Genomic DNA, 15,227 nt, shown 5'->3' on the forward strand with positions numbered 1-15,227 from the left:
TGCTAAGAAAGAAAACAAACAAGCAAAAAAAAAACCAAAAAAAAAACCAGAACAAGCAGAACTATGTTAAACTGGTATTTCACAGTCTCTTCCTATGTTGCAAACTAATTCATGTACCATGCTTGCTTGGGGTACAAGATCGGAGTGGGAAGAAGTAGTGAAGTAAAAGAAGTTATCATGTGCAAGAAAGTCAGACAGAGTGCTCTTTAGAGCCATTTCATGTGACCTCATGGACCACCTGGTACATGCTCAAGGACCATCAGTGGTCCATGGATCACGCCTTGAGACCCACTGCATCACAGAGGCACAGGCATGCATGCAATCAGCTTCACAATCAGGGTCAGCTTAGGCTTGTAGATCAGACTAACGCCCTTCTTTTGGATGTGGGAGAAAAGTGGGAAACAGAAGCCTCAGACAAAAACAGGGAGAATGTACAAACTCCACACACCATGCCCATGGCTGTGGTTCAAACCAAGGACCCTAGGGCTGTGAGGCATTAGCCACTCACATTTAAAGGCTGAATAATTTGTATCAATTATGCTCACACATGTAGCTTTTTACATTTTGTAAACCGAGTGTCTTTGTTTATCATTTAAAACAATCTAGAGTAACAAAAACACATACAATAAGTTCTAATAATTATAATTTTAGTAACAGGGATTGCTCCATTGATAAATGTTTGAAACTGTACATTCCTAGGATTTGGACAGCGGCACACTTTACAGCCACTTAACTATTATGAAGTTCTTCTGCAATCTCTCCAGGCAATCTGGCACCATTAAGTCCTGAAGTAATACTGTGTGTATTCCAGGCTACACAAAACATTTCACTGACATTTTCTCCACTTCATTTATCACAAATTCAGGTACTTGACCCAAGCAGATAATTATTCTCCAAATTCACCATTTCCATAAAAAACACATTTTCACAAGCATTTGTAAAGATGTCTTTCTTTTTTCTTATCAGCGCTATACTTACAAGCTTACTTCTAGTTTAAATCCACATTCACCTTTTCTTTGTGTTTGGTGCTACTTAAAATTACCGATGCCTTTCGATTCTTTCAACGTATCCGTAATAAGACCCTGTAATGATATTATTTAGTATTTCGTTCACAATTTGTAGCCATTCGTGTCGTTTAGGACGCTTTTGCTAACAAAGACGCACATTTTCCTGGAGCTCCTAAATCGTGATTTTATTTTGTGGTGACGTGTGCAGGAATTTAGATTTTTCACATTGACGTGATGTTCGGAGTTTCTGCTGCCGTTGACCGTTTCTTTTCCAATAGACCAATTTCTGACTAATCCATTACATATTTATGCCATACTGTTTCTCCATAAGGATGGACGAACTATTGAATACTAAGCATTTTCTCCGTGAGGGACGAATAAAAGACGGCATATCGACAGGAGGATATGCTTACGATGAAGATTTGGAGATGCAGCTATCTGGCAGGGCAGTCGAACTTTATATTTAGAACAAAGCCCCCTGCTCCTGCGGTAGATGACCCCGGCTGCCTTTGATGCCAGTCGCTGTTTCATCTGTGTCATGTTTGATACGATAAGTGTATTAGCGCAGAAAACTCTACTTCTTGCCTGCAAAGCCGCGCTTGTGCTAACACTTCATGTCATCCGAATTTCCTTGTTTTCGTTCAATGCTCTTTTTTCTTGTTCAACCCACCCCCGTGTACGTCATAGCGCTGAAGCGACCCTCGCCCTCCACATACCCTTAAAATGTCGAACGCGATACAATGGTGGTTGCTTTTTTTCTGCCCTCCTTCTTCTGAACACCCCCCTTCCTACGCACAAGCTCTCAGATACCAAGCAAAATGTCCTTCCTTCCCTCCCCTTCCCCTCCTTTCTCCTTCTTCATTTCTCCTAATTTGCGCCGCGATCCCCTCCCCACCACCCACCTCCCATGTTCTCCGACACTCGGCTCGGCGCAGGGGATGCTGGTAGTATCTCTGTCTTCAGACAGATGCTTAGGTTACGGCAGAACATTGAACCAATTTTACAATTGCATGCAATCGGGAAACGGAGGTTTCAGTCACTAGTCTTATTTACTCTGCCATTTTTATGGATTCTGTAAGCACTGCTTTCGTCACATTTAAATGCTTTTAAGATTTTTTCATCACCTTTTCACTAAGAATGGAACACACCTGGATCGTCCAAAACTGAACTCGGCTTTAACACTGCGGTTCAGATTGGAGACGGAGCCAGAAAGGTTCTTTTGTGTGCTTCACTCAAAGAGGAATCTGTTTTCCCCATCATCTCTCGGTGTCACTGGATTTATTCCCGATTCACTGTGGCAGACCGTCTGCGCGGTTCGTCTGTGGCTCGTCCATGCTGGAGGCATCTTTTCCCAGACGGAATAAAAACTGCTTTCGGTTGGTGACCTTGGTTGTTTTTTGGTTCTTTTTGCTGTGTTTTATTGAATTTCACTGACGAATCTCCATGGCTGAATCTGATGGTGTAACAAACTGTGTAATCCAGCGAGGAAGATCTCAGAGTGACCCGAACATCCTGACCGAGTCCAGTTTAGATCACGCACAGAGCACAGGTAAGATTCGCATTGTCTAACCGTCCACTTTCTCTGCGTGCCGGTTTGTTTTCAAACAGCTTACATTAAAGCGCTCAGTGCTTGACTGGATAAGGCGCCAGGTAATGAACGTATCCTGTTTCAGTAAAATTAAATAACCATGTAAACATCACTATCTGCACACTGTGCGAAATGAGTGGCTCTACGGAAGCGTGGATGCATGCCGAAGCAGCTGGCTTTGTCTGTAAGGTAACGCTGCACGCAGGAGCGGCACAGAGCTCGACTGTTCTGCAGCCAGCCTTCTCACATGATAATTCTGTTGACATGCTGACTATTACAGGGATATCCCGGAATCTCTCTTTCTTTAGAACATAATTAAAAACAAAAAAATCAGTTTCTAGGGCACATAACTGTTTTTTTCACTAGGACTTAACATTTCTTACATATATAGCCTATCATACAATCATGCATTTAAATACATACATATTCGTGAGGTTATTATAATAAATGTATAAATCTGGTTCCATCTAACAGAAAGCTCCGTTGTCACCCTTTCAACAGTGTTAAACTGATGCTTGTGAGTAGCTGGGATTAATTTATACTCCATTTGCCATTTGTTTTAGAATATGTGAGTTGAATCAAAACTCAATGATCTGTATTAAAACATTCAGAATTGGTATATGTATACTTTTTAACTACTTTAAAACAGCATAAAGTTTATTAAACACAAAGACTGAAGCTTCTCAGAATAATTTGATTTTATTATTGTGGTGCTGCAGGGAACAGAGTCTATCTCTCTGCATCATTCTTTATCTAATAACAATGTTTTAAGAAGGGATACCCTGGTCATGCTTTTGTTTTATGATGCCATCACTTCGGTAGCAGGTGGTACAGTGACACAATGGATAAGCACTATTGCTTCAAGGATCCAATACCATGGGTTTAAATTCTATGCAGTTGATTTCTCCTGATGTCAATGTCAGTTTTACCCGGTAAATTCTAGTTTTTTGCACATTACCTAAAGTTGCGTCTATGTTGCCTGTGTGAAGTTTGCACATCCTCCTGATATCAGTGTGGATTTTCCTCTTGGAACTCTGGTTCTCCACATATTACAAATGTGTGTGTGTTTTAAGTTATTTGGCAATTTCAGTTTGAACCTATATGAATGTTAATGTAGTTATGTGCCATGATGGGGTCATATGATGTGCTGACACCTATTCCAGGACTCTTTCTCACTTTGCCACCAACGCTGTGGTGCTCCATGACTCAAAATTGGACAAAATGTTTTCAAAATGTTATGTGTGTTACTTCATAACACTTCACATTTCTAGTTCCAGTCTCTAGTCATTGAGATAATTTAAACCAGTATTCACAAACAATTGTTGCTTGTTCAGCAAATAAGAGATTCAAGAAGCAGTTACATGAATTATCATGTCTTAAGTTATTATTTATTTATTTCTTGGTTTGTTTTATGTGTTATTATTCTTTTTACAACATGTGTATCCACAATTTGAAGTATATTAATTGGGGATGTCTTCCAATAACATTCTAGAAATGTGAGATCAGTTTCATTTTTTGTGATCTGTGAAATAATAAAATAATAGTGATGGAGATGTTTCTAGATTCATCCATTCATTTAATTGTAAACGAACAAAAAAACAATTCACCAAGGGAATCTCCCTTGTTCTATGCCCATTAATATTCTCATTTGCTCAACAGAGCTTCTGCCCCAGTATATAAAGGTTACCATACCATGAGGGAAGTTAACGCAGTTATTAGAACACAAGACCAGGGAGTATTAATGTTTCAGTTATCACTAAGTTTTCAATACCCCTGTCTTGAAGGAACCAGGTGGCCTCACAGAATTAAACAGTTTTGACAAAAACTCCTCACAAATTTTAGAACAGGATCAAACATCCATCCATCCATTTTCTAAACCCACTTTATCCTGAGCTGGGTGATGGGGAAGCTGGAGCCTATCTCAGCAAACATAGAGCACAAGGCAGGAACAATCCTGGACAAACATTTGTGCAAATATTTCAGGGATAATTAGAAAAGTCAAAAATACAACAAGCATCAAATGATATGTGTTTATGACTGCAAAAAACAGCACACATTTAACAAATGTAGTATGTTTAAACTGAATGGAGCAAAAAGTCATTTAACTGAACGTTTAAGTGATTTAGGTTAGGCTGCCATGTGTCATACTTTCTGTTTTACATCAAGAGAGAAATTATCATTTTAATCCCTTCTAATAAAGTTCTGTCTATCTTTCAAATAGTGCCTTTCATATCTATCTATCTATCTATCTATCTATCTATCTATCTATCTATCTATCTATCTATCTATCTATCTATCTATCTATCTATCTATCTATCTATCTATCTATCATTATTGCAACTACATTTTGTGACTGTACACAAATGCACTATGTAGCTCATTGTTTGAATAACCCGTCCAGCCTGTAAGACTGCACACAATAGGCCGGCATTGCCCTCGCTGACAGATTGGTCTCAGTGAGTAATGCTTATCAATCCATAATTACTCAATATGGTGTGGGGGTAGGGGGTCGCATTACCTTGTGTTGTTAAGAGCTCAATTTGGTTATGCAAATGTTGTTCCTATGTTTTTATCCACATTGCCAACTGTTTGTATCTTTACACATCTCTGAAAGCAAAGTCAGAGGAGATTAACCATTGAACTGAATTTATTGATGATATAAATACAAGTCATGATAATTCTTAATGCACAATTTCTTGTAATTTTCAAAGCCTGCACACATATGAGACATTACAAGTAAAGAAAGAACTCTGCAGGATCCACATTGTCTTAAAAGAGTTTTGAGCACGTTTATCAAACACATCTTAAATCACTTTTCTGCCGCTGCTCTAAAATTAATATTAAGATGATTTAAACAGTATATATCAGTATATATTTTGAAATGTAATATTTTTTTTTAAACTCATGCAACTGACAGGAGTCTCCATACTCCACATGCCCTTACAGACTTTATAATGGAGACACAGTGGTGGATGAAGTAATTTATTCATGGCACAGTATTAATTAGCAGGAAGAAGGCTGAAATGCATTTCCTTATATAGTGAACTGTTACCATGGTAACTGAAGTCTGAATGGTAAATCCTCCTTGACATTCTGTCATGACTGAGGGACCTATCTGTCACCATTAAACATAAGGGTGCACTAATACCAATCAATAGTTCTGGCCTTATACTAGATACCCAAAGTAATATGTCTGAGAAAATAATTCATAGTTAAGTAACTTTATAGAAATAAAATTTATAATACCAACATATTTATCAATTAATAAGGAATACAATTATCATTTATAACTTCTGCGACATACTGGCTGTTTAGTTGTGCAGCAGGGGATATTAGTTAGAAAAAGTCACGCAGTGTATGCTTTTTTTCCTAAACTGCTGCAACCAGTTAATGCTATTCCATATTTCCATCCATTTTGTACTTTCTAATTTTATTTTTAAACTGCTGATTGATCAAAATCATTATCTACAGGATTGCTCAATGAGAGTTAATTTGATCATTTTCTTTTGAGTTGCAATACCACGCAATTTGCTGATGAATTTGTAAGCTAAATGAACTAAAAGCAGAAGCAACCTTCTTTTAGTTCCTCTAATCAAAAATAGCTTTTGTCTAATTCATGCATACAGACTGAAAGCAGCTCTCTCTCTCGTTCTCTCTCTCTCTGAGCCAAAAGGATTCACAGGAAGAGAAAAATGGACATTTTTGAGCTATTATGTCAGTCAAGGTTTGACCTCTTTTCCTGTTTTCTACTCATACTGTATCTGCTTTATCGTTTCAAAAGACTTGCATTATCTATCATTTTGTAATCTTGCTATTCATAATGAGACTTGGCATCCTCTTGTTATGGTGATTATTTTCTTTCTGGTATTGATTAGGTTGAAACTATTGTATTTAAGACTTTTTGCAATGAATTTTGTGTTTAGCACAGTTAAGTCTGTTTTAATTATATTTACATCTTGCTTTACTGGGTTAAGCCAAAGTTTGTTTTCACATTTCAGAAGCTATTTTTTATATTAATCTTTCTTTGACCTTGTTGAATGAAACATGATTGTTTCAGCATTGGTATTCATTTTTCTTAGTACATACTGGCAGTAGTTAATTTGCTCTTTATGTACAGGTAACACTTGTGAGTGTTGAGTACAGTAGACATACACGTTACAGCTGTTGCCTCACAAATATAAGTGATCCTGGAATTTGGCACCTCAGTGGTTGTACACCATTAACAGGCTTCGTCCAGTGCTCTGCTTAACTGTTGCATACGGTATAGTGCCCGTGTGTGTCAATGAACACACTAAATCTCTTCTTGGTCGTATCACTTTAGTTAAGAGTATTTAACCATTCAATATTCTTCTGTAGTGCATAATACATATAAGAATAGAGTTTGTGCTTGTTTCACCTATTAGGAATACTCATTATAAAGTATCTATCTATCTATCTATCTATCTATCTATCTATCTGTCTATCTATCTATCTATCTAAACTGCATTTGTTCAGGATACTGTTATGTCCTCACTTTGTTAATATAGTCATCTTTGCAGATAGCCAACCATTTAAAACAGATGGAGGGTATCATCTGTTAATCTCATCTAATGGCCATATAATTTCTCCCTGCCAAAATGATATTCAATCAAAGCCCATTCTTCGACATCTCCCACTCTCCCTCAAGTTGAATCTATCACATTCAAAAACTGTCAAGGACAGACACGTTTGCTTTTGCAAGATGAAACCTAAGAAGGTTTAATAATACATGGTATTTGTAACCCTTCTCTTCTCCTTGTACAGCAGTTTCCAAATTTTTGTCAGTGACTCCCTCACTCCACTGCCCACAAGGCCTACCATACATTAAGGATTGGGAGGCAAAGTTCAAAAACAGTGCAAAATTATGTGACTGGAATGAACAAAGAAATAGGAAGGCAGTCATAGAGAATTAAAAAGAAGCTTATGTGCACATAGCAGGTTATTCTAGGGGTTTTGTACATCTGTGTCACATACAAAGACCTAGCTAGAGTCACAGTGTTATAATTTTGCTGCAAAAATCAGAATGCTTTACCCCTCAGGAAACTGATACCAGTGAATCAAGAGGAAAAAAAACAATGCTAGTCTGTTTGCAGGAGGAACTTGTAGTATTCACCAGGTGTTTGTGGGTAATGATGCTCATGGCTCGTGTGGTGGTGGTGATTTCTCCTCTGTTCAGAATCAGACCTGTCAAGCTACATCACCACATGATTGTCAGATATCCAAAGCCTGCAGTTTTATCTCATTGGAGTCTGATCTCTGGCTGCAGATGTCTCCAAGCTTTAACACCCTGGAGTCAGATTCTTTGTGATCTGGAACTTGATGTTAGATTCTTTTTGTGACTGATCTCAATGACTGGTGTGTGTTTTTGCAGTTGGATTCCGCTTGGAATTTTTCTGGATGCTGCAGTTAAACGTCTGTACTCAAATGAAGCCTGGTATTATTTTCTCCTGCAAACAAAACCACAAAGATGCTGTATCTTTACCTGCAGAGACTCTAATTCTTCCAGATATCAGGAGCTGGCATATTTGACTAACTTGAGGTGGTGTGTAAATCTAGTGTGGATGCAAGTCTCTAGGGGTTTAACAAACACAGCTCATTTGAAGGAGATCCTGAAGTATAACATAGAGGGTATATTCCATGGGTTTGTCTGTAGATCATTCGGAATTTCCCATGACAAGCTAAAATTTATTATTAGCCAAAATGGACAGCAGACAAACAGACAAGTATAGCTTTCTAGGCACCAGAATCAAACACGGTGAACATATGTTCCACTTAGTCTAATTCAGGAAGATGAGGCATGCAGCTTTACCATGCTGGAGACCTAGCCTACCAGTTATTAGAAGCTTGCTGCTTTACCTCCAGCAGTTTGACCACACCAAACATCAGGGGCCTGCATTATAAACTCCATGGAGTCTAATTCTGTCAAATATCAGAGACCTGCTGCTTTACCTCCTGCAGTTTGATGTTGTCAGACATCAGAGGCCGTCAGGTTTCCTACCTTGTAGGGTGTTCATGTCACCATCATATTTGGCACAAGTTATGTTTTCTACATTGAATCCAATCTTTATAGAGTTTTCAGGCTGGCAGTTTACCATCCTTTAGAAACCCATGTTCATTATTTGTGAAGAATTCATGTTCAGTTTACTTACATTGCTTTGTTCACTTTGAAGAAACCATTATTAGCCATCAACATCAAAACCAACTCTTAAATAAATAAAGAGAGCCTTTAAACACAGTAAGAGTGTCAAAGCATGTTTCGATTTACATCTTACTGTTGAATTAATTCTCATTATATTACTTTGCATTAGACTAGTCCAGAGAAGGATTCCCGTCAGTTCTGATAGTCTGCACAGTCATATATCAGCTGCAAACAAAGAGCAAGAATTGTGAAAGAAGTAATGAAGCTGAACCTTTTAAATTAATTAGGTGCACTATTATGCCAGGGAGCATATGCTGAAAATAAAGATAAATTGACACATTAACAGCAGACAGGTACCCAGGATTGCGGGATGACAGAAAATGCTGACCTTAGGCTTTACCTGAAAAGAGGTTAGCTCTTAAATCAAGTCACTCATTTGCTTTAGCCTTCTGTCTAACAAGAAGAGCAAGTCAGGATTCTGCTTGACTGGCAAAAAACATTTATTATTTAACTTCACCTTCCAGGGAAAGTTCAAACTCCATCAAGTCAAAAGGCAGGCTTCACTTGTACTGTGCTTTAAAATAAAGCCTTTGCGTACAGAAAAAGCTTTTTTGGTCTGTCAGCCCCAATGTATTTTGTTCCTTTTATAGTAAGCATCAGATAGTCTTTTCAGAGCTTGTGAAAAGGATGAATGTATGCCATCTGTAACGATGTAGTCAGTTTTTAAAGTAGAGGAAGCAGTGAGTTTAACACGACTCGTTTCATTCCACTGCTTTTCCTGTGGCTGAGCTAACTGGTTTGACTGAGACATAAATAGGGATAGTTCCTAATACATGTTTTTATTTAGTCCAGTTTATTCTTACTAATTATACTTTTATTTAACAAGTGTTGTATTAAAATGATTATAAATATAGTGAACAATACATAAATGATGTAAATACGTAGTACTGAAGAATGAAAAACAAAAAATAAATAATAGAATGAAAGATAGATACATACGTATATATTTATATGCATAGGTCTGATCACAATATAATACTTGGGTGGCTATCTACCAGATAATGCTTGTTGTTGGTCAGCCATTTGGTAAACATCCACCACTCCTGGGCCTTTTTGCTTGACAGGGTGTAAATCGGAGTATTATATACATACAATGCATAGGTCTGAATCAACCAGCTGCTGTGGTGCAACATCTGAGGCTGTGCCTTTGGTACTGATGTCTGAGGTTCAATCCCCACAAGGGGAAGCAAAAGTGTGTACACCTGATGAGCCCCAATTAGGGCGAAACATGTCTTGTATACTCTTTGCATTATTTAGCAGGTACTATATGCCGCAAACCCCCAGCACGAACACACAATCCTGGGTTCAAATAAAGGTGTGTTTATTACACCAAAATACACAATACCTCCACAAAGTAACACAAAAGCGCAGGTTTCTCTCTCCATAGTCCAGTTCATCTCCACAATTCCTCTCACCACCGATCTGCCCTCCTCCAGGTGAGTGCTGCCCTATGTCCTCCCGGTTCCAACTTGCCTGGACAAGGGAGTACAGTCTCTTTTATTAAGGACCCAGGATCACTTCTGGTGCCAGGGGCACAGCCTGAAGGAAGTACTTCCAGGTCATATGAAAGTCCATTACGGCAGGGACCTTGTCTCCCTATAGCACCCTCTTGTGGCACCCAGCGACCACAGCAGGTCTGCTCTGCTGGAAAATACTTCCTGCCATGCCCTGCAGGCTTCCCATTGGGCACTGATATCTGGGGCTGCTGCAATCAAGCGTGGTGGGGGAGTAAAAAGTCCCCACTAACGTCTTTCCTTTCGAGTGGGCTATCTATCCATCACTTCTGGTTCTTCCTTCCAGGTCTGATCTTTTTCTTCTTCTTCTTCTCATGAGACATTTTTGTGATGTTACATATGGGTGTGCCATCCTGGGGGAGCTGGACTACCTCTACATCATGAATCATTTGCATGTACCACATTATGCTGCCAGTAGTGCCAAGGCCACTAGCAAAACACAAAATTGGAGAAGAATGAGTAAGGAAGGATAAGGAGAGAGCAATTTTCTGTGGCCACCACCTGCAAAACCATTCCCTTTTTCTGGGTTATCTTACTGTTGCCTTTCAAGTGCACATGTTATCACTTTCATTTGCACTAAGGCAGGTGAAGTTGATTCATAATCATTTATGATTCCTAACTGGACAGACTGTTATTCCTGAAGCTTGATTGACTTGGTGGTGGACTGTGATGTTCAAGTGTTCCCTTAATTTTTGAGCAGTGTACACACACTATGTACAGTGGTGTGAAAAAGTAAGTACAGTAATCCCTCCTCGATCGCGGGGGTTGCGTTCCAGACCCCCCCGCGATAGGTGAAAATCCGCGAAGTAGAATCCATATGTTTGTATGGTTATTTTTATATATTTTAAGCCCTTATAAACTCTCCCACACTGTTTATAAATATTCCCTGCACAGTTATACAGCATAAACCCTTTGTATTCTCTTAGATATTAGGTAAGATTTATTGAAATTATGTATGTAAACACACTGTTTATATACAGTAAAACCTAAATATTATTTTAAAGATATCGAGTGTCTCCGATATCACATATGTTACAGCCATTACAATAGACAGGCCACCAGCAATAAATACGTACAATGCAAGAAAAATTGTATACAGTAAATGTGTGTACAGTGACACTAAACGTACATGCATGTACTAAGTACTGTAAGTAGAAAATTAATTATAGTTACTCACCAACAATAACACGACGACTTGTCCAATAACGATGAGTTTAGTTTTACTGCACAACAAAGGAGAGTGTTACAGCCCTTCTAAAGGAGCCTCTTCAGGCAACTGTATATCACCGTCGTTGTTCTTCTTCTGGCAGACTTCAATCCAAATCCCTAAAGCAGATTCCATCCAGACTACTGCCTTATTACATCCACTTACAACTCATTTTGCACCCTGGTTAAAAGGACACTGCGGCCGTAGATCTTATATTCCTTTCCTACTTTTTAAATAAAAAGAATCATAGCCTCATTGAAGCAGTAGCAGGAGCAGATCGTTTTGAAGCCATAATGAAGTGCTTGACTATGCACAAAGATAAACACAAAAGAGCACAAGAGTTAACTCTTTACACAGCGAAACACGTTGATGCTGAATGAGCGAGACGAGATTTCCTGGTTAACATCGCATTCAGCACACAGGAACTTAACTGCGTGCTCTGATTGGTTAGCTTCTCAGCCATTTGCCAATAGCGTCCCTTGTATGAAATCAACTGGGCAAACCAACTGAGGAAGCATGTACAGGAAGTAAAAAGACCCATTGTCCGCAGAACCCGCGAAGCAGCGAAAAATCCGCGTTATATATATTTAGTTATGCTTACATATAAAATCCGCGATAGAGTGAAGCCGCGGAAGTCGAAGCGTGATATAGCGAGGGATTACTGTACACTTGTTGACTTTCTCAACATATTTGAGTAGGCAAACAGTAAATCTTCATGCAAATGTGATATAGTTTAATAAAAACTCAAAGAAATTTGCCTATTCAACCATTTATTCAACACAAATATTAATAGATATAATGGTCTTCTGGGGAAAATGTAAGTACACCCTTATCCTTAGAAGCTGGTATTGCCCCTTTTAGCAGAAATGACTTCTTGTATTCATTTTATATTTTCCCCACCAGCCTCTGTGAAGTGTGGTAGAAGTTTGTAGGTTTTCTTGCATGTAGTTTCTGTTTCAAATCCCCTCACAAAATTTTAATTCGATTCAAATCAGGGCTTTGACTTGGCCAGTCCATAACTCTCCAATTCTTCTTTTATAGCCATTCCTTGGTACTTCAGAACATTGTGTTGAAAGGCCCGTTTCTGGTTCAAGTTCAAGCACTTTGTCATTGTGTAACACAACGAAATTATTTTTTGTGACAGCCCCAAGGTGCAATTAAAGAAAAGTCAAATAATTCCAAATATGTTGTATATGGTGTTAAGTGATCAAATAACCAGAGCAAATTCTTATTGTTCAAAGTACAGCAGCATAAATTGTTATTGCACCTGTTAATGAAGAGTATATTACATATTATATATTGTATCACATTAGTATTTTGCACATTACCAATATAGGAGCTGGTGGTGGATTTTATGAGGCCTAGGCCCCTCATGGACCCCGTGATCATCAGAGGTGACTGTGTGCAGAGGGTGCAGACCTTTAAATATCTGGGAGTGCAGCTGGATGACAAATTGGACTGGACTGCCAATACTGATGCTCTATGTAAGAAAGGTCAGAGCCGACTATACTTTCTGAGAAGGTTGGCATCCTTCAACATCTGCAGTAAGATGCTGCAGATGTTCTACCAGACGGTTGTGGCGAGTGCCCTCTTCTACGCGGTGGTGTGCTGGGGTGGCAGCATAAAGATGAAAGACGCCTCACGCCTGGACAAACTTGTTAAGAAGGCAGGCTCCATTGTAGGATTAAAGTTGGACAGTTTAACATCTGTGGCAGAGCGACGGCACTAAGCAAACTCCTGGCAATCATGAATAATCCACTGCATCCATTTAACAGTGTCATCTCCAGACAGAGGAGTAGCTTCAGTGACAGACTTTTGTCACTGTCCTGCTCCACTGACAGACTGAGGAGATCGTTCCTCCCCCACACTATGCGACTCTTCAATTCCACCCGGGGGAGTAAATGCGAACATTAATTTTATTTTAATTCTTTTCATTTTTATTATTATTTAATTTAATATTGTTTCTTCGTATCAGTATACTGCTGCTGGATTATGTGAATTTCCCCTTGGGATTAATAAAGTATCTATCTATCTATCTATCTATCTATCTATCTATCTATCTATCTATCTATCTATCTATCTATCTATCTATCTATCTATCTATCTATCTATCTATCTATCTATCTATCTATAGCTTATTGCACATGTTCAATTAAAAATGATGTCAGACTGAGGAGATTCAGAGTTCAGAAAATTTATGGCAGATGGGAAAAAGCTAGGATTGACCTAAAGCGTCTGCCTGACGGGAGGAGCTCAAACAAAGAATTTCCAGGATGAGTTTTGTCCTTGAGAATGTTTTTCAACTTCAAATTTCAGACAGTAGACCTCACATTTTCCTCAAGCACATTTGATGTTAACTTTATAACTGCAGGCTGCCCAGGCTCTGAGAAAGCAAAGATACTCCAACCATAACATTTCCACTGTGGTAGAAACTTAACACCTTATTAAAGAAAGACACATCCTCTTACAGGACAATTCAGTAATCAGGCCGGAGAAAGGCTGTTCATTGTATCTTTTAATTACCCCTCAGCAAAATGCCTTGGAGGGAGCATTCAAAAGCAGTCTGTTACAACCAGGTCAGAATGATCAGAGAGAACAAAGAATTGAGGTTCATTTTATAATCTAATAAATTTACATACAGTGTCAATCAATGCATACATTTTACTCTGGTTGGTTCCTTGGTTTACACCCAAATGATTTATATAAAATAAAAGTCAGTTATATTATATTCTGGTTCTATTTATACCTTTGAGTTGCGCTACCACCCTTGAAATTTTGGTGCATATAGCAACTGTCCATTCTAGTTTATAGGACATCTGCTGATTTCTTAGTCATCTCGTAGTCATCATTCAGTACATTTTGTATATTACATCAACCTTTCTTCTGGTACATTCTTTATTTATTTGACCATCTCAGTATTTTTCCTAAACCAATTCTTATATTTCAGTGTACATTTTGTTGTTCACTTGACCTTTTTTCTGACAATTATTAAGCCTTTATGCTCTTTCTTTAAGTTGAATGCCATGTTACCCTAAAATTATTCTCCCACACCACCACCATAATTAACATTTTGATATGAGGTTTCTTCTACTGAAATGCTGTGCTTGGTTTGCGGCAAGCATATCTGTTGTTATTTTGGCCAAACAAATGTCTATCTTTGATTCATCTGTCCAGAGCACGTTGTTCCAGAAGGCTATGTCTTTGCTTAGATCTTCAAAGGCAAACTGTATGCTCTAATATTCTTCACATGCAGATCAAATTTGTTCAATCTCCTTCTGATTATAGATAAATGCACTTTGACACCAACAGTTGCAGGAGTTACCTGCAGATCCTGCAATGGAAATGAGATTCTTTCAGACTTCTTTTAGTATAAAATGGTCAGCTCTTAGGCTGAATGAGCTGGGCTGACCAGTCCTGGAGAAATTAGCAGTTGTGTAAAATCTACTCCAATTGTAGATGATTTTCCTTGCAGTGGAATGACTGATTTCAAATTATTTGGTGATCTTTAAAAATCCCTTTGCAGCCTTATAAACATCCACAACTTTTTTTGACAAGGACCTTAGAGAGCTCTTGTAGTCTGTTACACCACACATGTCAATAGCAAAGAGAATATCAGACCTCAGGTATCAGCTGTTTAAATAAGACAGTTTCGACCTGCGTACTCCCTAAGGAGGGTCTAATTATTGGCACCTAA

The 15,227-nt window shown here is 38.5% G+C and overlaps 1 protein-coding gene across 1 annotated transcript in view; it reads left to right on the top strand.

Annotated features, from left to right (window-relative positions):
- The first annotated feature begins 1,645 nt into the window (after positions 1 to 1,645).
- The window catches only part of phactr3a (phosphatase and actin regulator 3a), a 223,565-nt gene continuing 209,983 nt past the window's right edge, over positions 1,646 to 15,227 (top strand). The window contains exon 1 of the mRNA XM_039735042.1: positions 1,646 to 2,556. Coding sequence (XP_039590976.1) covers positions 2,451 to 2,556 — 106 coding nt within the window. The 5' untranslated portion in view covers positions 1,646 to 2,450. The remainder of the gene's footprint in view (positions 2,557 to 15,227) is intronic.

The sequence above is a fragment of the Polypterus senegalus genome, chromosome 14, assembly GCF_016835505.1.
Source record: "Polypterus senegalus isolate Bchr_013 chromosome 14, ASM1683550v1, whole genome shotgun sequence".
NCBI lineage: Eukaryota > Metazoa > Chordata > Cladistia > Polypteriformes > Polypteridae > Polypterus > Polypterus senegalus.